Below are 26,266 nucleotides of genomic sequence, written 5' to 3' on the forward strand. Positions count from 1 at the left end.
CTGGAAAGAGATTCTTACCAGAGGCTACCCACAAGCAAGAAATGCACAGGCCGGGCACGGTGGCTCATGCCTGTAATCCTAGCACTCTGGGAGGCCGAGGCGGGCAGATTGCTCAAGGTCAGGAGTTTGAAACCAGCCTGACCAAGAGCGAGACCCTGTCTCTACTAAAAATAGAAAGAAATTAATTGGACAACTAAAAATATATAGAAAAATTAGCCAGGCATGGTGGTGCATGCCTGTAGTCCCAGCTACTCGGGAGGCTGAGGCAGAAGGATCGCTTGAGTCCAGGAGTTTGAGGCTGCTGTGAGCTAGGCTGACGCCGTGGCACTCTAGCCTGTGCTACAGAGTGAGACTCTGTCTCAAAAAAAAAAAAAAAAAAAATGCCCAAATATCAGGAGTTTTTACCCCAGGGATGTTTGCACAGTCTTTTACATTTCATGTTTACTTAATATTTTTTCCAACATATTTCCTGATTAACGAGTGAAAAAGCAAAACAAAGTCATTTTCTCCACTCATTCCTTTGTTCCTGACAACATTTAGACTCAGTAACTTCTAAAATGAATAAAAACTTCATCATAATTACTATTACTCAGAAAAGACTTTAAGACCATTCTACCATCACTCTTCAGATATCAACAAAAAATTAAAAAAATTAAAACTCAACATACCTTTTTAAAAAACTTGGCACAACTGAACCACCTGTCTTCACATCATTATCTGGGCTATTTAGCAGGTTAATTGGGACTCTTCCAAATGGGCATGACTAAAAATGTTTTGAAAGATTAAGTAACCAACTGGGAAATAAACAAAGACTTCACTACTACCACACCACCTTAATCAAAGCAAATTGAAAATAACTTACCCGTTTAGTTTTGTTAGCTTGTTTCAAGGGATTCCGATGACCTATTTCTGCATCTTGTGGGGGCATGTTCTCGCTAAACAGAAAGAAAACACCCCTAATTTTTCAAGAAAAATATCAATATGAATTTCTACTCTACTGCTAAACCCTGTCACATTTATATGAAAATATATATGTAGATACATGTGGTTACATGAAAACACATATGTAGATGTATTTATATACATGATGAGCATTTACAAAACTGTTTCAGTTTCCTTACCCATATAAAAACCTGGCTTTAGTAGCCTGTCCTCTAGAATCACAGCTGATGTTCCTATTCTGTAAATGCCCAGTTGAACTGCAGAATGATTCTTGGGGAGTTAATATTGTAGACGCTGCGAAAATTTTGAAACTGATTAAATTTGTAAGGACATAGAAATGCATAAAAAAGGACATCTGACAAGAATATTTAAAAAGTCAATTCATGGTAAATATTTATTCCCAAGTAAGATATCCAGACATGAAGATGATATCGAGATAATTTTCTAACTACTTCAAATTCTCTTGTTATATAACTGTTTTCCCAGAGTAAAAGTACATTTTCTATTTCCCCCAAAGCAAAAAGCCATTCTCTTGTTTAGACAGTTGTTTTTAATGTGTTACCTATGACATTTTGATTAGCCAAAATAAAAAAAAAGATAAATTTCAACAGGATTGTAAAGGCTTTTTTACTTCTAAAAGTCTTGCCTCCTTTACATCTATAATTTAATCTTAGATTCTGACCACTCTACATAAATATTTTTCTATAAAATATTATTCTGAATCCTTACTTGTGGTACTACCTACCAAAGAAAAGTATTAGCACCCATTAATAGTTACCTGATAAATTCTTCTTTTCTTCCTCTGAAAGCAGCTGCTTTTTTTGGAGGTTTAAATTCCGTAGAGCAATTTCCAGCATTTCAAGTGGTACTGCTCCACGTTCTACAGCTTTCTGAAGAAGTTGTTTACTTTTTTTGAAATTACCTAACAAAGAAAAATAACTGTCATGTTTATGCAGCAATCTTTACCACCCTCCCTGACACAGATACTTATTCATCAGGACCTAGCAAAAAATTTAAAAGACTTGAGCAAAACTATTTATTACAAGGCTCACATAAACAACTCTCTTCTGATAACAATTCATGTCAAAATAGTTTCCTTGTGTAATATGTAATTGACATAATTATGCATTAATTTATCATCATTGTCCATTTTCAGAAGTAACAGAAGTATAATAAAGCCATTACCCCCCAAAAGCAAAATAACTGAGAGACTATCATAATTACCTTTCTAACTACTGATAGATTACCAAATTTTCTTTCAACTACAAATTTAACCCTAGTATTTGATTTATAAATATTAAATCATGTATTCTACAAAATATGTGATCAACTTTATGGGAGCCACTGAGTGATGCTATGCACTTGGCACTTCAGGATATTTAGATGAGTAAGAGAGGACCTCTAGCTTCTGATAGTGTAAAAATTTTTTTAAAATATAAATATATTGATAGTGGTTAAATTCACATTTATTGAGAGTCATGTATTATTTCAAGACAGCAAAAGAAGAGAAAGGCTTAAATTAGAACCAATAATTAGGAAGCTTATTAATTAAGGTCATAGATCCCTTTGAGAATCTGATAAAAACTATGGAATGTCCTCTATCCCTCCAAATATACACACACACCAGAGTATGCATAGGATTTCAGGGATGTTGCATATTTCCTGACAGGGTATCTATCAACCTTGCTCAAAAATAATCACAGTTTTGATTGAGGCTACTACCACATTAGAGTTGTACAGATAAAGTTTATTTCTTTTTTAACAGATAATTCACTTTAAGATTTTCAATATTTACGTGTTCTAAAAATGTAAAATTTATAGTTGCTACTTTTTTTTTTTTTTTTTTTTTTGAGACAGAGTCTCGCTTTGTTGCCCAGGCTAGACTGAGTGCCATGGCGTCAGCCTAGCTCACAGCAACCTCAAACTCCTGGCTCAAGCGATCCTCCTGCCTCAGCCTCCCAAGTAGCTGGGACTAAAGGCATTCGCCACCATGCCTGGCTAATTTTTTGTATATATATTAGTTGGCCAATTAATTTCTTTCTATTTATAGTAGAGACGGGGTCTCGCTCTTGCTCAGGCTGGTTTCGAACTCCTGACCTCGAGCAATCCGCCCGCCTCGGCCTCCCAGAGAGCTAGGATTACAGGCGTGAGCCACTGCGCCCGGCTAGTTGCTACTTTTTTTAAGTAGAATGGAAAGACAGAGTCTTAAAGGTCTGGCCAAACTTACTCTAACAAGAAGGAAGAATTAATTTTTCTAGGCAGAAAAGGATGGTATTTTAAAAAGTAAGCTAATGATGTACAGGATAGATTGGATAAGACGATTTTGGATTACTGGGACCCAGAAATCATGTCAATAGGTAAAAGGTCAGGGTTCTCAAACCATCTCCAAGTTATATAATACTTTTCTTCAACTACAGTCTTGGAGAATACTTTCCAGTGACTGAGCCCTGCTTTGGGCACCTCATGGGGATTCTGCCAATAGTGACAATATGTTTATCACTGGTGGTAAATGGGATTAGAATTGTAACAGAAAACAGGGCAGAGGGAAAATAGGAACACTTGGCAGGAGGGCAGAATGATGGTACATACAAAAGCTCCAGAAAATGAGGAAAAAAGAAAAGACTAAGGAATAGCCAGGCTAAAAACATCTAAGGAAGACTTTCCTGGTCCTATCCAAAAGGTCCAGACTATGAAGAACCAAGTGAGCAAGAAATAAAGCTTCTATAGTAGTTTACCTTTTATTTTAAAGGAGAACTACCAATTAATGCTACAGCTATATTTTAATATCTATTTTTATTATATGAAAGCACAGCATAAGAAAAGTTTATCTAAGCTCTAGTGCTAATGTTTTATGTCCTTCATTCTACAAATAATCAATGGAAAAGCTATTTTCCTTTAGATGCTTCCTGAATCTAACTGATAGAGCAAACACAATGCTCATGCTTATTTCTATGGATTATGCTTAGGTGGGATTATCCCTCATATTCTCATTTGACCAACTTTAATGCCTTTTGCCTCAAATTTCCACTTCATATATATATGATTCAATATTAGGATATAAGTTATAATATGAAGTTGTTTTTTACTTAAAATTTGGATTTGACATTTTCAGATTACCTTGTGACAATTCAAATTGTGCAAAAGATATATGCACAAAAGCAAATTTCTTGCAGTTTGCTCTGGCCATTTGAAAGTAGTCACGTGCATCATCTGGCTCTTGAATACTGTAACAAAAAATTTCAGTCAAATTTTAAGAAAAAGAACACAGCTATCTAAATTTGATAACTCTTCATTCTACTTTCCAAAAGACATGGGATATTGCTGTTTGCCATCTGTAAAATTAAATACTAATAAATTATTTTTCAAAATCTCTTTAAGCAGCGAAAATATGCAATATTTATGGAAACATCTACATAGTAAAGAGAGTTTACATTAACCCTTGTTAATTATAAGCAAAAGTATTTGGTCAAAAATATTAACTTTCTCAGAAGTAATCCTGACATGTTTTCATTTTCCCTCTTTGCAACAAAGTTACATAAAACCTATTATAGTTACTTTAACTGTAGTTAAAATACTAATACTTACGCTTTTAATTCAGCAAATCTCACTTGAATTCGAGCAAAACTCTCATTTTGGCCATATTTATCTGGAGGAAGTGCTTCAATTGCTTGACTGTAACGACCAATCAATTTATTTAAAAGAGCATCACTTAGGGGGACACTGTTTTTCTCTAGTTTGAGCAACAAATTCAACCAGTCCTCTGGGTTGTTTGCCATCATCATAATTTGGTTAACAGTTCCTGAGTTATCTGAATAAGGGGAACAAAACATATCACAACAGAAGACATAAAACAAATGCTAAATTCCATTTTCCCTTCAAATTATAGTTAAGCATTTATACTCTGAGTATCAATGTATATAAAATCCTTGTAATATTTTTTTAAACTTTAACAATTCATATAAATATAAGCAACTCATTTACAGTATATTTATCCTTTTTGAGGGTAAATTTTATTTATTCCAAAAAGCTATATATTTTGAAGAAAAAAATTGAAAAATAAGTGGGGGATTTTTTTATACGCAGCCTTTAAAAACTGTATGTAGTCTAAGAAAATTTTATGCTGTAGCAGCATAATTATAATTTTAGCATCCTAACTATCCAGAGAAAACCTAAGTCTCTCCCACCACCACTATCTATACCAACTTTCTTAGAAAATTCTCCACCAATGATTTACTCGTTAAATATATTGCTCCAGCCCTAACACGACTTTCTTTACAACCTCACCCATCCAACATTATCACCATATACCTCAAACACTTGTAAAACAACCAAACAAAACCAGCTTTACAAAAAATAAGCAACCGATATGGTCATTTTTTCTCTCTCCAAGTTACCTACATTTCCTCTGGAGGCCCTGCTAATTTCCTGGTCCCACAAAACTATTGCTACCCTGGTCTAGACATCCAGCATTTATAGGACCTCTTGTGGCTATCAGTTTTTTCTCTGTGGAACCCCAATCATAAACTTCACACTGTAGGCCGGTGCAGGCGGGTGGCTCACGCCCATAATCCTAGCACTCTGGGAGGCCAAGGCCGGAGGATTGCTCAAGGTCAGGAGTTTGAAACCACCCTGAGCAAGAACGAGACACGTCTCTACTATAAATAGAAAGAATTAATTGGCCAACTAATATATATAGAAAAAATGAGCCGGGCATGGTGGCACATGCCTGTAGTCCCAGTTACTCGGGAGGCTGAGGCAGTAGGATTGCTTGAGCCCAGGAGTTTGAAGTTGCTGTGAGCTAGGCTGATGCCATGGCACTCACTCTAGCCTGGGCAACAAAGCGAGACTCTGTCTCAAAAAAAAAACAAAAACAAAAAAAACCTTCACACTGTAATGTACTTTTTATTTTCTTTAGTGTTGTTTTAAAAAGAAAACTTACCTTCTGTTTAGAATATTTTAGTTATCACTAAGCATTATCAAATTCAGATTTCCCAGAGAAGCTATCATTCCTTCTATCAGCTTCTGTTATCTTCAATAAAGCTTAAATCTTTACTTTTGGAAACAAAATTACTATTTCTGCTTTCTATTAAAATATAATACATTCACTCTGGTTTCTTACTTTAAACTTAATTTTGTCTGATCTTCACCTAATTTTCTCTCCTATTGCTTTATCTCCTATTGCTTTCCTAACAAATTAGTCTGTGAAATGTCTAAAAAATAAATTCTTCCATCTGTGGCTTTGCAGATGTATTCTTCATGTCTTTGAGTACCCCATTCTTCTTCTATGCAACACATACAGCATTAAATGTCTTTACCATGCTAGTATTCCTGATACCAGCATCTATTACAATGTAGCACAGTGAATATATAAATTCCCACCTAGAAAAAAAACTATGGTTTTAAGCATCTTTGAACCTTAATACTTAATGTCTTACATCATGATTATCAACATAATGTTATGTTTAGTTTTGAGTAAGCTATGGATCAATGGTATTTAAGGAGGTACTCATCTCATCTACCTTGCTGTACAAGCTTTCTTAGAGCTAGTCATGATAAAGTATGATGATACTCTATTAAGACTTTGACACCAAAATTATCATTTTCTAGGTTGTTCCAAAGTAAATGTAGTCTGTCACCATAACTAGATCATAAGTTTTTCCATTTATTTTCAATCCCTCATCCATTTAACGGTTTGTATAGATATAACAACAAATTTATCCAAGGGTATTGTTCAAATGACCTCAAGCATTTGAAATATAGAAAAGGATCAGGCTTCTGAGCTAATACTTTTCACAAAGCTAGGGTATGAAACTTTGGGCACTTTCACTCATTCATCATCATTCAACAAATATTTAATTGCCAGGCACGATTTTAAGTTCTGTGAATATAACAAAATAGATAAAAACCCTGCCCTAATGGAGCTCACATTCTAGTGGAGGAGAAAAACAATAAGCAAACACATGAGTAAATTATCTATAAAGTGATCAGTAATGTGGAGAAAAATAACATGGAAAGAAGGCAGGGAAAACAAACCCAGCCCCAGGAAACTGATATTTTAAACAGGTAAGTTAGGGAAGGCCTCACTGACATGACATTTAAACAAAGACCTGAAAGAAGTAAGAGTAGGAAGATATATGAGGAACAGTATTCAAGGTATATAGCAAGAGTAAAAGTACTGGGGTATAACCTGGTCTAGCATACAGGTGGGACATTAGGGAGCCACTGTGGCTGAAAACAGACTATAAGAGAGAATAAGAAAAAAAGGCCAAAGGAGTAATATCAAGATTCTCCAAATCAAAAATTGAATGTTTGATGTTAAATTTACATATCATTTTATTAAGATTGGTAAGACTTTCTCACTTCAGAGCAAAAAAGGAATGGAATAAACAGTAATCTATTGAAGACACATACATCAGCAGAAATAGCTGACAATAATGGAAGAGTTAAGACAATTACCTCTAAGCACACTGTAATAAATCATGTTTTCTTTTTGAAGTAAGCAGAAAATTACGGAATATTTTCCACACAAAGGGGTTAGAATATAGTGATTGTGCTATAATGGGTAAACATCAATTACTGAGAAGATTACATTATGTTAACATATAGTGGTTAACATCTCATTCCTTTATCTTAGAGGACACTCAATAAAGTTATTACTCTTTTTAAAAACAGAAAAACTCACCTGTACTATCAGCAGAGACTTTATTCAAGCTTAGCTCATCAGTAAGGTCTTCATTTTTAAACTTATTTTTAATATCTCTCACTTTGTTCATTATGGAATCAATTGTCAATTCTCTGCCACTTAAATCCTCAGACTCCATTTCTAAGAAAAAGATTGAACCAGTCATAATTCCTATTTTAACTAACATCAAGGGAAAACGCACACACACAGAGAAGCCTTTCAGACCCAGAAGACAAAAGCATTAGTTTTGAGAACACATCTAAATGCAGATATTATCAGGGTAGTATTAGCAGAGCTATGCACAAAAACAAGGGACACATCTTTGTAATTTGTCCAGCAAGGTTTCACAGTCCAAGTATACCTTTACTTCCCAATATAACCTCAATGAAGCCACTAGAAGTCATTGCACTACACAAAAATGCTGCCCCCTTTTAAACTTTCAAATTTTCTTCTATCCACTGAATGCCTTCCTTTCACTTTTCCCAAAATTATTTTTGTCTAGGCCATCTGCAAACTTAGTCATTTAAAAAAAAAATGGAGTGTTTGCTTGGATTCTGGTAGTGACATATAGACATAAGAATCCTTTTGGTAATGAGAATAACCATTCCTTTATTCACCTGCTTTACATAAATAAATCTTCACGTGCAAGTGCTTTCAAAGCAGAATATGAACATCACTGGCCTTTATTGATAATTGGGATATCAGCAAGTTTGTTCTTGTGTATACCTAACAGAATTATGATTTGCTACCTTAATTATTCTAATATCAAGAATCTACTGCACTTCTGTATAGTGCTCATCTGCCTGGTGGTGGTGTTTAGTCAACAAAGCGTCTGCAGTCTTTCTGTCAATAGCATCTTTGTGATTCTCAAACTTCAACCCACTAACTTAGAGTCACTGATATCTCTGCCGCCAACCCCGTCCTCGAGTTTAACAATGCAAGGGGGCGATAAAATGGGTGGCAAGATATCATCCCATCTCTTAGGTTTGAAAGCTAACTGTCCGAATGTAACACAGCCACCACCCCCTCTCCCAGTTCTAACACACTAGAAAAGAGACAGTCTTTTGGGAAAAGATTTCATGTGCAGGTGCCCCCACAATTCCCTTTCCAGCGAGGTACACACCCACTTCTTACATCCTCAAGAAAAACACGCATAACCACACCCACTAGACCCGCCGAGGCAGCGAGGCCTCCCCTCCCCCTCCAGCTCACTTAGCTGTGCCCTATGTCGTCTACTTGGCTCCGAGCTGCCTCCGCCTCGCCCCCAACCCTTACGGACCACCGCCGCAGGCGAGCCGACACACCGGCCACCGCCGTGTCCCTTGGTGCGTCCGCGAGGCACGACTCACCTACAAGAAGCCAAGCTGAGGAGAAGAAAAGATGGAACCCAAATCCCTTTCCGCAAACAGGTTTGAATTTCCCCGCCGCTATCTCTGCGACCGCCTATTGGTCAATTCCAGTCACGTGACAGCGTCTGTCGTGATTGGTCCATGTGTATCGAGGCAGCCCCTCCTCCTCTGTCGGTCCGGTGAGCACCGCCCCGGAAAAGTCCTCGGCCCTGGCCCCGCCCACGCGGGGCCTGCAATGGTGGAGTTCTGGCATTGGGCAGGCATTCCCCGGGTGCCTATCAGCCGGCTTTCCCGCACCTTCCAGTTTAACTAGCCCGAATTTTTGCCACTCCCGGGCGAACCCAGCCGGTGAGAGGAAAATAGGGGCGGGGACGGCTGCTCCCCAGCATCAGGACCTGAAAGGTGCACCGTGGGTCGGCCCTTCACCCACCCTGCCACCCCGCTCCTTGGTCCCCCGCGCTCCTCACTGCCGGGCTTAGGAAGGATGTGGCAAGAAAGGATCTTTCACAACACTACGTTCAGCCCTTCCTCCAGCTCAGAAATCTCGGTGCGTTGTGTCCTTGAGCTTCCACTTACGCCCTTCCACTATCCTTAATTGACTCCTTGCTCTGTCTTCAAGCCGGGACTCTCCCCTTTGTCAGATTCTGCGCTGGACTCACACGCCCATCGTGAATCCCCTGCCAGAACTCGCCTTCTCTGCAGCCCTTCTCCAAGCCTGTCCCACTTAAGGGCTCAGGTGTCCTTAGGGGAAAAACACCTCCCTAGTAATCTTCGTTGCTGTAAGGCTGTGCTGTTAAGTGGCTTTGTGGTCCAGGGTAAAGGTTTCTCTTCATTTGCTAAACTAGAGAAGATGTCTCTGTTGTGCCAGCATTGGGACAGGTTCTATGGTAGGACAGACTGGTTAATTTTGTGTATATGTAGGAAACTACAGCTGTCACTTGTTAACTCTCAAGCTGTCCTTAGAACCCTCACATTCCCAGCTCTGGATAGCTACCCAGCAAGCATGAGAGCCCTTCATCACATAATACGTCTTTCCATATCTGCTGGCTATGTATTTTTGCTTCAGCAGAATGAAATGATTTGGTATACCATGGTTGGCTAATCGCTGCCTTTGCACTGTTGCGTCTAACGCAGCTTTTGCTTGGAGGGAGTTTACTATTCCACCAATTCTTGTTGGTGTCTTTGGGGCCTAATCTCAAAGCTTGCATTTTCCCGTAAATACTGCAACTGAATAACCTCACCCTAACACTTCTTTCTGTACACTGCCTCCTTTGTTGATCTCGTCCAGTCTTCTGTTTTTAAATACTGCCTACATTGCATTATTTCAGGACAGGGAAATAAAAATAAATAAATAAATAAATAAATAAATAAATACTGCCTACATGTTGATGAGTCCCAAATTTATATCTCCAGCTGAGCTCTCTCTCATTAACTCCATACTCAAATATCCATTGCCTACTTAACATCTCCACTTAAATATCTCATAGGCATCCTAAATTCAAATGTATAAAACCAAGCCCCTGATCTTCCTCCCCAAACCTGCTTCTTACAAAATCTGTAAGACAGCTTTCATTGTTCTAATTTTTTAAGGCCCAAAACCTTTGTGTCATTCCTGAACCCATATCCAGTTCATAAGCAGGTTGAGTTGAGTCTAACACAAGATATTCCTGGATTCCTATCACTTCTTCCCACTTCCATTGCTACCAGTTTAGTCTAAGGCACCTTCATGATTTACCTGATGCTACCTGCAGCAGCCTCCTGGCTGGTCTCCCTGCTTCTGCTCTTGCCTCACCTCTAATTATTCTCCAGCATATCAAAGTCATCTTAAACCACATCATATCAGTCCTTTGCTCAAAACCCTTCAGTGCTCCCTGTCTACCTCAGAATAAACCCAAAATGTCTCTGCCATGGAATTTTGCTGTTCAATACCAGTTATTAGCCACCTGTGGTTATTGAACACTTGAATGTGTCTAGTGTAACTGAAGAATTGAATTTTTAAACTAATTAAACTTAAGTTAACTACATCTAGATTTAAATTTTAAAATTAATATTTAATGTAATTATTGTAAAACTTTTCAGCATACTTGGAACAAAGCATTTGAACCATCTTTTTCAACTTTAAATTTTGTGAGATCTGAATGCAAATACAGTACTTCCAAGTGAAAATGTCTGAGTTTGAAATGTGCTGTAAGTGTAAGTGTAAAATACACATTGGATTTTGAAGACTGAGTATGAAAAAATAATGTAAATATATTACAGAATATATTATTGACTTTTGGTTTACATAAATTATTAAAATTGAAAGACATTGTTTAATCTTCTCTTTCTTCTAAGCCCTTTACATATAAAAAAAAAAATCTTGTACCCCATGAGCATTCATCAAGCTGCCTACAACAAACACCACTTTTAGTCATTGCAGATTTCACTTTAAATGGTACTTGGGGAATACAGAAAATAATTTTTAAATAGTAGTTACAGGTTAAAATAATATTTTTACTATAGTGAGTTAAATAAAATATATTATTAAATTTAATATTACTATGCAGAATCATAGTCCAGATTTATTCTCTGGAAATCACAACAACCAAAAACTGTACAAAAATAAATCAAACGATAGTTCTCAAGCATCAGACATCAGGCAGTACAGAACAATGATGCTTAAGAGTAGGGAAAGAAACATAAGATTGTCCCCAAATTACTTCCTGGAGAGAGTTTCCAAGGTACAGCATAGAAAGGGAGAAGCCAGGCATTGCCTGGCATTCCCCCTAAGTTAAGGAGATGGAGCTCAAAGTCTGGAATGGCCAAGGCAGCTAAAGTTCACAGTACAGAGTATCAGAGAAAATTGAGCAGAACAGAAAGAGAATTCTGAAAATCTGCAGAGGATCTTCTTGAATCTCCCGCTGGGTAATGATAAGTGCATGTGTGTGAGGCAAATTAACAGCCAGAAGAAAGGATTAGAGGGAATAATCCATGTAGCTCATAAAGGACAAAGAATAGTTCATGTTCACAGAGCAACAGGTAAAGGATTCATGATATTGCCTCAGTACTGGGACAAAATTAGGCCTAGACGAAAGCCTGCACTGGTCCAGCATAACAAAGCCTAAGAGCAAACCTTAAAAGGATCAGACTGCTTCCACATAATTTAATGCATCCAAAAATAAAGCTCAAGAATATTTATAGAAATGCATGAAAAAACAACCTGGTCAAATTTAAAATATCTGTCATCTATTTGAAAAAATTACTAGCCATTTAAAGCAGGAAAATGTAACTCTAAATGAGGAGGTGGAAAGAGAAATCAGTCAATTGAAATAGACTCAGAAATGGCACAGATGACAGAATAACAGTAATTATAACTATATTCCATATGTTCCAGAAATTAGAGGAAAGTGTAAGCATGTTAAGGATAGATGTGGAATATATGATGTCTTGAGATGAAAAATACAATGTCTACAATAAAAAAAAATATATTGGATAGAATTAATAGCAGATTAGACCCTGGAAAACAAAAGACTTGAAAACATAGCAATAAAAAAACTATGCAAAATACATCACAGAGAGAAACAAAGAAACAAACAAAAAAATTCACAGACCATCCACGAGTTGTAGGGCATCGTAAAGTGGCCTAATGTACATGTAATCGGAGCTTCCAAAAGAAAGGAGGGAGAACTGAAGAATTTGAAGAATTCTATTTGAAGAAAAAGCTGCCAAAATTTGTTCAAGTATGTTGACAACCAATAGATTGAAGAAGTCCAACCATACATCCCAAACACTATAAATTTTATGAAAACTACACCTAGGCACATAAGTAAATTTTTCAAAACTAATAATAAAAGGAAAATCTTATAAACAACAGGAGAAAGAAGATACATTACATATAGAGGAACAATCAGGAATGACAGCAAACTACTTGTCAGAAACAATGTAAGCTGGAAGACATCTTTAAAACATTGAAAGGAATAGGGGAAAAAAACTATCAACCTAGAATCATATGTCCAGCAAAAATATTGCTCATTAGGAAGGAAAAATATAGACCTTTTCAGTTATACAGAAGCTGAAGGAATTCATCACCAGTAGAACTTCATTACAAAAAAAAATTAAAGTATGTCAGATAGAAAAATTCTAGATCTACATAAAAGAGCAAAAAGTAATGGAAATGGCAAATATGTGGATACATATAAAAGATTTTTTATTTTTAAAACGTCCCTAAAAGATAACTAAAGCAGAAAATAACAACAATGAATTGTCAGGTTTAAAGCATGTTCAGAAGTAAAACATGTGACAATAATAGTGCCAGTGTTGGGAACAGGAAAATGGAAGTATATTGTGTAAGGTTTTTTTCTACCATATGTAAAGTGGAATAATATTACTTGCAATAAGTGAAAGATGCACTCTATAAACCTCCACTGTCCATCATGGTAGCCCCTTGCCACATGTAGCTATTGAGCACTTGAAATGTAACAAGTCCAAAATGAAATGTGCTATAAGTATAAATTACATGCACAAATTTCAGACATTTACCTAGAGTTTTTAGACATCTAGATAAATGGCCTTTGACCTCTGATCTAGGATGTAATTTGAAAGTATCCTCAGAAAGTATCCTCATGGATCCAAAGTGGAAACTTGTCAGAGGTGAGTGCATCTGCTGGAAATCTAGATCAAATGTTTTAAAATCCAGACTCAGATTCTATGAAGCATTTATTTAGACAGTTGTGAAAATAGACATCATTTTATCTCTGATGGGCCAAAATAGTTTTTGACACATATCATAGCAATAGGTTCAACACACAATCTATCAAGACAGGCCTAGATAGTTCAGAGTAGCTAACTATCAAAATTTCTCTTCCAAAAACTTCAGAATGGGAAAATGGGATTTAATTGAAATAATTTGTCTCATCATTGGAACAAATACTCTAATTACACAGCACCATCATGCACTCTACTTTCACCATGATCCCAGGACTAGTTAGGAGAACCTCTGATCTGGAGAGAACTGAAAGTAAAACAAGAAAAATAAAAGGAAAATAAACATGTAAAATGCTCTCTTATGAGGTAAGATAGTATCCCTTCTTAGGTGTAAAAGTTGTGCAGAGTATAAGAATGTACCAGAATGTCATTAAACCAGGAAAAAAAAAAAAAAAGCAAATTAAAGCAATGCAAAATACCCCTCCGGTCCTGATACTAATGCCATTCTCAAAACTTCTCCCTTTTTTTGCTCCTGAATTAATACCGAGTTCTTTTAATTCATTTGTCCTATATTTCTTGGCTCCATGTACCTTTCTCCTGTTCTCTGTCATTACTCTGTTGAAGTCATCATAATCTCTTCCTGACAAGGATGATAGCAATGCTTTCCCAATTTGTCTTTTCACATTTACTCTTATCCTCCTTTAAATGATCCTTTGAAAATATAAATCAGATTACGTCACTGGTGGTTTCCCATTGTTTTAAAAATAAAGCCCAACATCTTTGATTCAGTTTCCAGGCATTATGCTATGTGGTTCCCACCTCCCCTTTGAGCCACATCTCACAGCACTCTTCTACTATTCATTGTACTCTAGCGCATGTACTCTAGCCACACTGGACTTGTGGTTCCTCTGGCAGGCAGCCTTCCCATATGCCTTCTACCTGGGATAATCCTCATTCTTCAGCACCCACCAGTTCCTTGATTTTTCTTCTAGTCTTTGCTTCAATGTCTTTTCTTCAAAGGAGCTACACTGGAGTAGGTCCCCTCATTACACTGTCTTTACATACTTGACTCTGGGTCTTGGGAAAAGATCTCTGGCCTAGAGGACAGATGCTTAGGTTCTTGGATGAATCACTACTTTTCGGACTTCATCAACTATATGAGGGGATGAAACTAGGTCACAAAGGACTGGTTAGGAGGCATCCTGTGGAGTAAACTCCCTCAGACTCTCAGTGCCGACACTCCAAAATCTATAGCTGGAAATGCAATGTGGGACACCAAAAGAAACCATCTCAATGTTTAGACAGATAGTATGTGGGCCTCTGTGTGCTCTTATCCTGGAGCTTTGCCATGGTTACAAAGATTGTCTTCTACAAGTTTTAAAGTTTCAAATTTTACAACTAGCTTAATGATCTATTTTGAGTTAGTTTTTATATACACTATAAGGGAATGATCCAAATTTGTTTTTGCATATGGATACACAATTTTTCTAATGCCGTCTGTTGAAAATTCTGTGTCCTCTGCATTGCTTTTGTACCTTTGTTAAAAATAAGTTTTTCACATATACATGAATTTACTTCTGTATTTTCTATTTTGTATTACTGATATATGTATCTATCTTTACACTGATACCATCCTGTTTTGATTATGGTAGCATTAGATAAATCAGGCAATATTAATTCTCCCATTTTGTTCTATTCAAAAGAACTGGAGTGTCTATGTTGATATAAAGTAGATTTCAGAGCAAAGAAATTTACCATAACTTGAAAAGGATAATACATATATTATTTATTGTTAGTCCATTCAGGCTGCTATAACAAAATACCGTAAACTGAGTGGCTTGTAACCAACAGAAATTTATTTCTCACAGTTCTAGGGGCTGGGAAGTCCAAAGTCAAGACAATGGCAGATTCAGTGTCTGATGAGGTCATGTTTCCTGGTTCATAGATGGCCTTCTCCCTGAGTCCTCACCTGGTGGAACAGGGAAGGCAGCTCTCTGGAGCCTCTTTTATAAGGAGGCTCATGAGGGTGAAGCCCTCATGATTTGATCATCTCCCAAAGCCCTCACCTCCTAACACTATCACATTGCTCATTAGGTTTCAACATATGAATTTTACAGAGACATAAACTTTCATTCCATAGCTTATACACTGTAATATATATGTCACTATATAGAGTGACTATAATGATATAATAAAATAATATATATAGTGACTAATATAACTATATAAAACTATATATATAAAGCCATATATATACACACACAAACACATTCACATACATGTATATTTTTGTTTAAAGAAATGGTGGATGAATGGATGAAAGTGAGATAAGCACAAATGAGTAATCCCTTTGGGCAGCCCCAAATATCTTTAAAATGTTTAGAAGATATTTTGAAGATGGAATGGTATTTTATGTTTTAGCCTGTTTGTGAATTACTCTTGTCTACCTGCTAATACAGCTTTTCAATTCTTTGAAAACTCCACATTCCTCCACTATTTTTGAAAGTCCTTAGAGTTTTTTGCATGTGTTCATGAACAAGAACATGCAGCTGCTACATAGTATTGCAGTCATCTTCCTTTGTCTCATCCCACTCTCTCCTTCCTCACTAAGCTCTAGCTCACTGGCCTCCTGTTTGTTTCTTGAACACAGTGAAATTGTTCCTGCCTAAGTATCCTTCCTTTTGTTGTTGCTTCTGCCTAGAACACTTATCCATAGGTCTTCAGTGATTGGCCCTTTTTTATCTTTTAAGTACCTGTTCAAACATTGCCTCTCCATTGAGGCCTTGCCTAACTACCTTCCCTAAGGTAGCCCCAATTCCCTTCCAGTTCTTCAGCACATCACCCTTCCTATTCCCTTCCTAGTACTTATCATTATCTGTAGTTATCCTAATTTATTTATTCCTGTGTTTATTTTCTGTCTCTCCCTACTATATAAGCTCTTATATAGTAAGAGCTTATAGTAAGAGGGTGAGATCCAAAAACATTAGGAACGTGGTAAAAAAAAAAAAAAAAACAGAAGAATCAGACACTTTTGACCAGATAGAAACTTTAGCAGCTTCCTTCATCTGTGGGTCCATGAGCCTGCCTCTAGCTCTGAGAGAACCAGGCAGACACTAGTGAAATGCAAGTTTCCCAAGGTCTCACCAGCCTATCAGTATATTCATGGTCACATGAAGACTACCCAGATTTCAGGGCCTATTTCCGCTATCTGAGCTGGTTGTCAGCCCCTAAATCATTCCCTTTCAGCATTTCTGAGAGTCCCTGTAGAGTGTTTCACCCATGATTAGGAACAAATCGAGCCTTACTGATGCTCTCACTGCCTTGTGGACACCACATGACTCCTCCAAGATTCACTACTGCTCTCCTGGGTCCTATTTTTCCTACTCTCCCAAGCATCTCATGCTTCTGCAAACCCTGTTGCTACCCCACTGACCACAAAGGACTTTACCACACTTCGTGAATTTCTTGGAAGTTCACAGCAACAAAGCTTGGTGACCTGTGGCAAATGGGGAGTTACCTCTCTTCCCTTTGTAACTTTTAATCTGAGGGGTTGCAAACACTGCAGTATGTGTGTGTATGTCTTAATGTCCTATAGAGTGTTCAGTGAATGCTTTTTCAGCTTTTACTTATGGCTCTCACTTTGCCAAGGACCCAAACATGAATCTATGGGACTTAGCCGCAACAGATATGAGTGACAGTCACAAAGCTATGCTGAGAATCTGTTTTTGCTGCTGATGACTAAGGGCATGTTACTAGGGAGCTTGTTGTGCCTCCCTCCTTCCACCTGTAGGATGAATGATCTCCCAGGAGACTTTACACACACCCCTCCTCAATAAGACTGCTGTCAGAGTATCTCACAATTTACCCCAAATGCCTAGTAGCCCAAGCAGGAGATAAAGCTCAAGCTCTTTCCCATAGGTTCTTCAGGCTCTAGGAAAATAGGCCGGCTCCACGACTTCCCCAGACATGCTTGGACGGGCCTGAACCTGTGGGAGCTTCAGCCCAGATTCAAGCTGAAACTCTGCTATCCTGACACACAAGAAAATCTTCAAGTGACAAGCCTTTAAATCACACAAAGCCACCCCACACCCTTGGCAATAAAGGCATCCAGCAGCAGCAGAGGCCATGAGGTGGCAGCAAGAGCAACTCAAAGGCCATGGAAGGGAATACAGAAGCCAACCACCCCACAGGATACTCTGCTAAGAGCAGAAAGGAATTTGGGCTCCCCAAAATTCTGCTGAAATTCACTCAGGATACTCCTTGAACTGGGAACACAGGTTACTTGTTATATAAGTGTATAGACTCGAAGGGTATACACACCATTAAAATAGTTGCTATGTTTGGGTGATAAAATTGTGGTGCTTTTTCTAAATAAAGTTTAATTTGTATATTTCACTACTTTATTTTCACGATTAAAGGACATAGAAAAAAGTGAAGACTGCTGTTACATATTTGTGAACCTAACCATTCTAAGATCATCCACACAGAAATAACCTCTTGTTCAAGCCAAGAATTAGTAATTAATTCTCTCTAATCTCTTGTTCATTTTGTGTTAAAAGCCATAACATAGAAGTAGCAGAATCTCAGTTCACAAATTCAGAAGTGCAAGAACTATCATATTTTTTCATAATCTATAGATCACTTGAAGTCCAACTCCGTGTCCCATTCTTATAGGATGGTAGGAAATTCAGTAGTAATTGGGGCTCCACCCACCCAAGGCTGTACCTTGCATCTTGCGTATCACTAAGACTCAGGAGGGCCCAGTTGTGAATCCTTGACTCACACTGGTTTCCTCTGAAATGCCAGGACATTTCCAGGGGCTCTGCTGCTGTGGTCCACATCCAGCACGCTGGAATCATCAGCAAGGCTGACAGTACCTGTGCTGCAGGTGTGGCCTTCTGAGTGCCCCCAGGAAAAAGCCAGGTCCTTTAGGGGTCATGCTGTCTCTTGCCTCTGAGGCAAGGAAATATTAAGGGGCTAGCCAACTGCTTAGAATTCATATTTCTCAAAATGTGATCATCATGAATCCCTAGAGAATATTTGTAACAACTAAAATACACACAATTAACTATACTAACATAGAGCTGTGATAATGAATATAATAAATAGTATTCTGAAATTCTAAAATAATTTCTAAAGATTAAAGAGAAGGCAAGGCATGGTTAATATTATATTTTCTAATATTTATTTATCTTTCCTGTTTTGAATTATCTTTTTATTTATTTTTATTTTTTGAGACAGTCTCGCTTTATTGCCCAGGCTAGAGTAAGTGCCCTGGCGTCAGCCTAGCTCACAGCAACCTCAAACTCCTGGGCTCAAGCAATCCTGCTGCCTCAGCCTCCTGAGTAGCTGAGACTACAGGGATGCGCCACCATGCCTGGCTAATTTTTCTCTATATATAGTAGTTGGCCAATGAATTTCTTTCTATTTATAGTAGAGATGGGGTCTTCACTCTTGCTCAGGCTGGTTTCCAACTCCTGACCTTGAGCAATGGGGGAGGGGGGCTCCGCCTCCCAGAGTGCTAGGATTACAGGCGTGAGCCACCACGCCAGGCCTGAATTATCTTTTAATTGTATCTTCTATGAGGGGCCCGAATTAACTTGGTGTCTGAATGCAAAGAGGCTCACGACCTTTCCTTCCTTAGCTATTTAAAAATACATTATCTGATTCTAGTATGTAGGAGCCTGAGGTTTCCTTCTTATGTAATGATCTTTTCTCGATAGGAGCAGTGTCCTAAAGCTTTCCTGTTGTTCTCTTTTCTTGCAAAGCCTGGTAAGGATTTCTCTCCCTCTGAGCAGGCAGCTGTGGCAAGGCACTCATCCGTGGTGTAGGGTAGACGTCACCCACACACCACCTCTTGCACAACACAGGTCTGATTAGAGCCCCACTTGCGCCATGGACATTCAGGATAGTGACAAAGTCATCTGTCAGAGGCTCACTCCCTGCTTTATCTGATAGGGCAAGGTTGTACAGGGAGTGTGCAGCAACCCAACTAGTTCTGTTGGAACCCACAGGTGCCTGCCTCTGGGGCAAAGAAGTGACCAAGAAGGGTGGTCCCTTTTCTCTAAAAACAGTCAGGATGAGAAAAACTAAGAGTTGTTGCCCATTAACACTGTAGAGGAGCACAGGATGGAGAGGCAGAAGAAAAGTAGACATCGGTAAGATGGTAATATTTATTTTGACAACATAGCTATCTCACAGAAAATAAACCATCTGACTTTTAAAAATTGAAAGAGAGAGAAAGAGTAATAGGGGTTCAAGGGGAAAACATAGCACCCCTATATTAGTGAGTGAAATTTGATGACGTTTTTAAAAAAGTAAGTTTCTCTGGAATAGTAGTTTAATACAATTTTGATATTTGATAGTTCGTGATTTAGAATCCTGAATTGTAGTCATTTGAAAAAGAAATATGTCTTATGATATAATCACATCAAATAAACCCATTTCAATTTATGATGGTAATGGTAATCATAATAATCAAGCCTAACTTCCTGAAGGAAAATATCAGAATGAAATAAAAAAATGACAATATTTTATATATTTATAAACCACTTAACCATTTTCAAAGTACTTTTCCTTAAATGGTCTCATTTGCTCCTCATGTCAGTTTATGAAGCAGCACAATTTTTTCTTTCATTATTTTACAGGGAGGAGGAAACTGAAACCTAGACCAGTTTAGTGACTTGCCCTGGGTTATATCTCTGGGAAATACCAAAACTAAGAATAGAACTCTGGACTTTTGCTTCCCAGTCCATTATTATTTCTGGTAGAATGATTATTCATAGATCTACGGTTTATGTCACTGAAAATGGCCATTAATTGCCAGAGGTGAGTAAAGTTTGTCCATAGGTAGATATAATTCACAGTACTCACCCACATTGTGTTGATACATTTTATTATTGTCCTTTTTAATGCATTCTTAAAATAGTATGAGAATAAACCTAATAAACAACTCAGCTTACAATTTTCCTTTGGATTCCCCATCACTCTTCAATCGTAGTTGACAGACGTACCTTTTGAAGAGCATCACTTCTACCTACTCCACCCTTTGACCCAGTTTCTACCAAAAGTTGGCACCACAACTCTTACATTGCATGTATTGCAGAAGCTTTGAGCCTGTTTTAAACCCATCCCAGAAATTTTCAACTAGGCTATTTAAGTCAACCTGGAAAGGCCAGAAGTAGGGAGACACACGTGCAAGGACATTGTCATGTTCACTCTCTTAACTACCTACCTTCTAGGTCTGATCCTTTCCACCCAGGAGTAAATATGCAGATGGGTTAGGGACACTATATTGGTTCACACAGACCTTGAGAGGCATGTAAACATTGTTAGCCTCAGAAACCATGGAAGCATTGGCTGTGATGGAATTCCATGAAGAACATCCTGTTTTACTTAGCACTCTCGGGTAACCCTGGGTCTCCTGTATTATCAGAAAAGGCCTATCCCTAACATTTGTGAGCTGGGGGGGGGGGCAAGAGTGCAAATAGAGTCCCATATATTCTTAATCTAAATATTTAAATGTCAGGCTGACAAGCTGTAAAATAAAATATGTTCTCTCTTCCTTCTGCAACAATGGTGCATTTATAATAACAAAGTTGGAATACATGTTTAAAGCTATGATTTTATGTTACTGATAGTTGGCAAAATATAAAAGACATTAGAATTTAATTATTATTCTGTATTTTAGGAATTTTTGTTGATGAGCCAGTGTGTTTAGATGAATAATAATGTGAAAGCATATTATTTGTAAGTTATTTATAAATTTATTTTTTTTACTTTCATTAGAAAAATGTCATTTATATTGCTCTAATTAATATTTTTACATAATTTGTGCTCTATTGACAGTAATAAACTAAAGGATTAAAATTTTAATTGTATTCAATGAGTACAAAATTTGAATATATTTTCAGTAAAAATTAGAGTAAATGTAAAATTAAAATTATTTTACATATATTTTTCCAAAAAGTGATTTTTCTTTTAAAATATTCAAAATGATCTGTTAAAATTAAAAGTCAAAATACAAATTCTAATTAATGCTTATGGAAATTTTTAGTCAAAATTGTCTAAAGTTAAATTTTCAGATTCACTATTTGAAAATGTAAATCTTATTGGATATTTTCACAAAAATAAAGCTAGTCACAAATCTAGCACTGAATGTCTATCTAGTTGTCAATATAAGAATCAGTATCACATTTGACATATGTTGTCTAGATTAGCATTGTCCAATAGAAATTTAGTGCAAGCCACATATATAACTTTTAATTGTTCATATTAAAAGTTCTTCCACAAGAAGAACTTCCACAAGAAGAAATTTTAAAGTAAACATAGTTTATATTGGTTATAACCAAACAGTTAATATTAATTTTAATAATATATTTTATTTAATATAATATATTAAAATATTATTTTGACATGTAATCAATGTAAAAATAATTAATGAAGTCTTTTACATTCTTTTTTCATATTAAGTCTTCAAAATTTGAAAATACACAAAAGCGTATTTTGTACTTATAGCACTTCTCAGTTGGGCTAGCTGCATTTTAGATGCCCAGTAGCCACATGTGGCTAAGGCTACCATATTGGACGGCAATGTGAACTGTGCCATGTGTCAAGTTTTCTCAGTTGTCATGTACAACTGTTGCAAATATCACATTAACTGGTAAAGACGTTTAGACCCACAAATTGACACACAAAGAGAAGCAAGAAAATGGATGCTCCACACTACTGGGAATGGTAATAAGAGGAAGAACTTAACATGTTAATTGATTTGTCTTTTCTCTACCCAAGCACTTATACTTCGAAGCAGTGTCCATCTCCCTGCTTGCCCAACTCGCAAACCTTCATGCAGGCAGGTGCCTTTTGTTTCAAAGAATGTAGGACAAGATGTTTGGAGAAGCTTTTCCTTGGGACCCGAATAGGGTAAAGCATGAGAGTGGATGTTTACAGGATTATAGGCTGCACTGTGCAGCACTGAGCACCAGAAAAAAGCAACAGAGATGGCAATGTGTTTATTAATTTATTCGTTGGCGTGTTTGTGAAAATCAGGGTGCAGGGGAGAGAGTGAACTTGCTCAGGTTTGCGGGAGATACTGGTTCAAGGTAGCCCCAGAAATGACCAGGTTTCCCAGGAAAATAACAGAACAGGAAGGAATCAGGGCAGTTCAGAATGAGATGAGTGGCAAGGCCAGGTATGAGTACACGGGTATGGCTGGCAAACTGTGACAATTTAGAAAGTACATTCTCCATTAAGTATTGCCAATCTTCTAATTTTTCCAGAGTAGCTAAATATCTAGATACAAGATGCAAATTATTCTAGTGATATTATTATTCTATATAAATTTATTGTATCTACTTATCAGTCCATCTATTCATTAATTTATTCATTCATTCATCAACTACGTTGAACATCTACTTATTGCCAGACTGTTCTTAGTATCCCAGATACAAAGATGAATAGGATACAATCCCTACCCTTAAATAACTCTTACTACTGTTTAGAAATCAATCCTCCTCTGAGGCCTTCTTTCTTTTCTTTCCTAGTTATTTTCTCCAAAAGTGAACACCTGTTTGTGTGGTCCTCTGCAATGCTGGTGTGATCAAGGGGGCTGTTATCCATGCCAGCTTTTTCTGGGAGGCTGAAAATTGCTGTGCGGCAGCTTTGGGGCTCTCCTTTTTAAGACCACTTGTTAAAGTAAGTATATATTTCTCTCACCTGATATGAAATGTCTGCATAGAAAACATGATATAGGAAGAAAACAGAGAAGTATTTGTTGCCAAGGGACAGATATAAAGCCTGGAGGGAGGTTTTATATTCCTTTCTTAGTCCATCCCTCGGTCACTCTATGAGAGAGAAAATAATGTTAGTCTAATATCCAATCAAATATTAGAGAGTATAGCTCATGTTGTTATTTTTGAGGACAATAAAAACAATGAGCAATTCTAAGTTATCTAAAATACATTTGTGATGGCCAAATCTATACAATTCTTTCACATTCTCTTGGTACGGGGGGAAGTTTTTTCAACATGAAAATATACTAGAGGACTATAATTTTTCCTCCATGGCATGAAATAGTTATCAATGGTTATTCCCTTTTAGTAATACAAAATAAATTCTAGAACATTATATATGGTTACTAAATTCAATTATTAATGAAGAGAGATATATCACAATATTTTTAAAAAATCTTTTCAGTTTCCAGTGGAGAACTTATTCTCTTTTAAGTAAATTTACTGGTAGTGAACTATTTCAGTGGTAAAAAAAAAATGCCATGTTTTAAACATACTTTATTATTCATTATCTCATTGGACACAATAATTATATGAAGTAGATAGGGAAAGCATTATCTTCATTTATCAGATAAGCATAAAGAGACAAGAGAGCTGCCCATGCCCACACACATTAGGGCCAGAGATAAAAATAGAACCGAGGTCTCCTGATTCTTAGTCCAGGATACTTTCCATTATAACCCAATACTCTCCTAGTTGCTCTTTTTTTTTTTTTTTTTTTTTTTTTTGAGACAGAGTCTCGCTTAATTGCCCAGGCTAGAGTGAGTGCCGTGGCGTCAGCCTTGCTCACAGCAACCTCAAACTCCTGGGCTCAAGCAATCCTCCTGCCTCAGCCTCCGCAGTAGCTGGGACTACAGGCATGCACCACCATGCCCGGCTAATTTTTTCTATATATATCAGATGGCCAATTAATTTCTTTCTATTTTTATAGTAGAGACAGGGTCTCACTCTTGCTCAGGGTGGTTTCGAACTCCTGACCTCGAGCGATCCACCCGCCTCAGCCTCCCAAAGTGCTGGGATTACAGGCGTGAGCCACCGCGCCCGGCCTAGTTGCTCTTTATATTACTACAATCTATGATCTGTTGCAGACATCCTTTAGAATGCTAAAGGAAAATCTTAGCAGTAAAGTAAGCAGCCTACTGACTAGTATCTAATGAAATGTGCTTAAAATATGTTGTTTTCCTTTAGTCTTACCCTTATTTATTCTTTTTTTTAATTTTTATTTATTTATTTATTTATTTTTATTTTGGCATATTATGGGGGTACAGATTTTAAGGTTTCAATAAATGCCCATTTCCCCCCCTCCCCCCAAAAGTCTGAGTCTCCATCATGACCATCCCCCAGATGGTGCACATCTCACTCATTATGTATGTATATACCCGCCCCCCTCCCCCCTCCCACCTCCCCAATACCCTATTACTGTAGCACCTATGTGTCCACTTAGGTGCTACTCAGTTAATACCAGTTTGCTGGAGAATATATCTGGTGCTTGTTTTTCCATTCTTGGGATACTTCACTTAGTAGTATGGGTTCCAGCTCTAACCAGGAAAATATAAGATGTGCTATATCACCATTGTTTCTTAGAGCTGAATAGTACTCCATGGTATACATATACCACATTTTATTAATCCATTCTTGGATTGATGGGCACTTGGGCTGTTTCCACAGCCTTGCAATTAGGAATTGTGCTGCTATAAACATTCGAGTGCAGGTGTCTTTTTTGTAGAGTGTCACTGGATCATTTGGGTAGATGCCCAGCAATGGGATTGCTGGATCAAATGGTAGATTCACTTGTATCGACCCTTATTTATTCTAAATCAAAAATAAATAAATACACACCACCAGAAATTTACTGAGGCCAATTATTTCACAATTTTCTGCCCAACATTAATTCATATGTTATGCCTTATTTGAAAATCTTTTGAATTATTCTAGACCAAAACCTTATTAATATTATATTAAATATTGCTGAATCTTTGAAAATAAAAATTTGTGAGTTTGCTGATCAATTATCTCTACCAAACAAATCTCGTTACTTACAGACTTTAGTTTCTTTCTTTTTTTTTTTTTTTAATTTCATTACATTGAACCAGCTTGAACATAGACTTTAGTTTCTCAGTAAAATGATCTTCCCAGTAGGGCATGAGGACATAATATTCCTTTCATTTTCTACTTTGGCTTTATAACTAGGGATAATTTTATGATCATTTGGTCTTATTTCACTGCCAACTCCTGCAATTTAATTTTGTGTATGCTCTGGCCAGGATGACACTTCACATACACACACACACACACACACACACACACACACACACACACACACACACAAGTCTCCAAAAAATACTCAGCCCCAGTTGTGAAATTGACCAATGTCAATTATTATTTCAAAGAAAAAAATAAAAGTTAAGAAAACAGCAATGTGGTAGGGAAATCACTCCTGATTAATTCTTAAAAAGTGATGGGGTAGTGTGAAATAAGGTGGTAGTGGTAGGTGGGGATAGTAAAGGAATTGTATACACAGGTGAAAAAGAGACTGGACCTTAAAGAGTGTATATACTGAGGTCTTAACAGGGAAAAACAGCATAGTTAGGTCTCTATGATCAATTACATTTAAATTATTTTCTTCTTTTTGATTTCCTTTAAAATAGTAATATAGATAATAACATCTATAGAATACATACAGTAAAGCCTCTCATTGGAATTTTATTTACTAAAGTTTTTGAGTAAATTCAGTGTATTTTGGAGATAATCACAAGTTTCCATCATAATCCCTTTCTTGTACTATTGCAAAAACTTCCTGGTTTTCCTGTGAAAAGTGTTGC

At 37.1% G+C, this 26,266-nt stretch overlaps 1 protein-coding gene across 1 annotated transcript in view; it reads right to left on the reverse strand.

Annotated features, from left to right (window-relative positions):
- The window catches only part of TTK (TTK protein kinase), a 40,489-nt gene extending 31,435 nt beyond the window's left edge, over positions 1–9,054 (reverse strand). Inside the window, exons 1-8 of the mRNA XM_076003169.1 lie at positions 8,974–9,054; positions 7,625–7,765; positions 4,528–4,750; positions 4,060–4,166; positions 1,721–1,864; positions 1,122–1,236; positions 863–935; positions 669–763 (exon numbers count right to left, since the gene is read on the reverse strand). Of these exons, the coding sequence (XP_075859284.1) occupies positions 669–763; positions 863–935; positions 1,122–1,236; positions 1,721–1,864; positions 4,060–4,166; positions 4,528–4,750; positions 7,625–7,763 (896 nt within the window). The 5' untranslated portion in view covers positions 7,764–7,765; positions 8,974–9,054. The remainder of the gene's footprint in view (positions 1–668; positions 764–862; positions 936–1,121; positions 1,237–1,720; positions 1,865–4,059; positions 4,167–4,527; positions 4,751–7,624; positions 7,766–8,973) is intronic.
- Positions 9,055–26,266: the final 17,212 nt, after the last annotated feature.

The sequence above is a fragment of the Microcebus murinus genome, chromosome 5 (genome assembly GCF_040939455.1).
Source record: "Microcebus murinus isolate Inina chromosome 5, M.murinus_Inina_mat1.0, whole genome shotgun sequence".
Taxonomy (NCBI): domain Eukaryota; kingdom Metazoa; phylum Chordata; class Mammalia; order Primates; family Cheirogaleidae; genus Microcebus; species Microcebus murinus.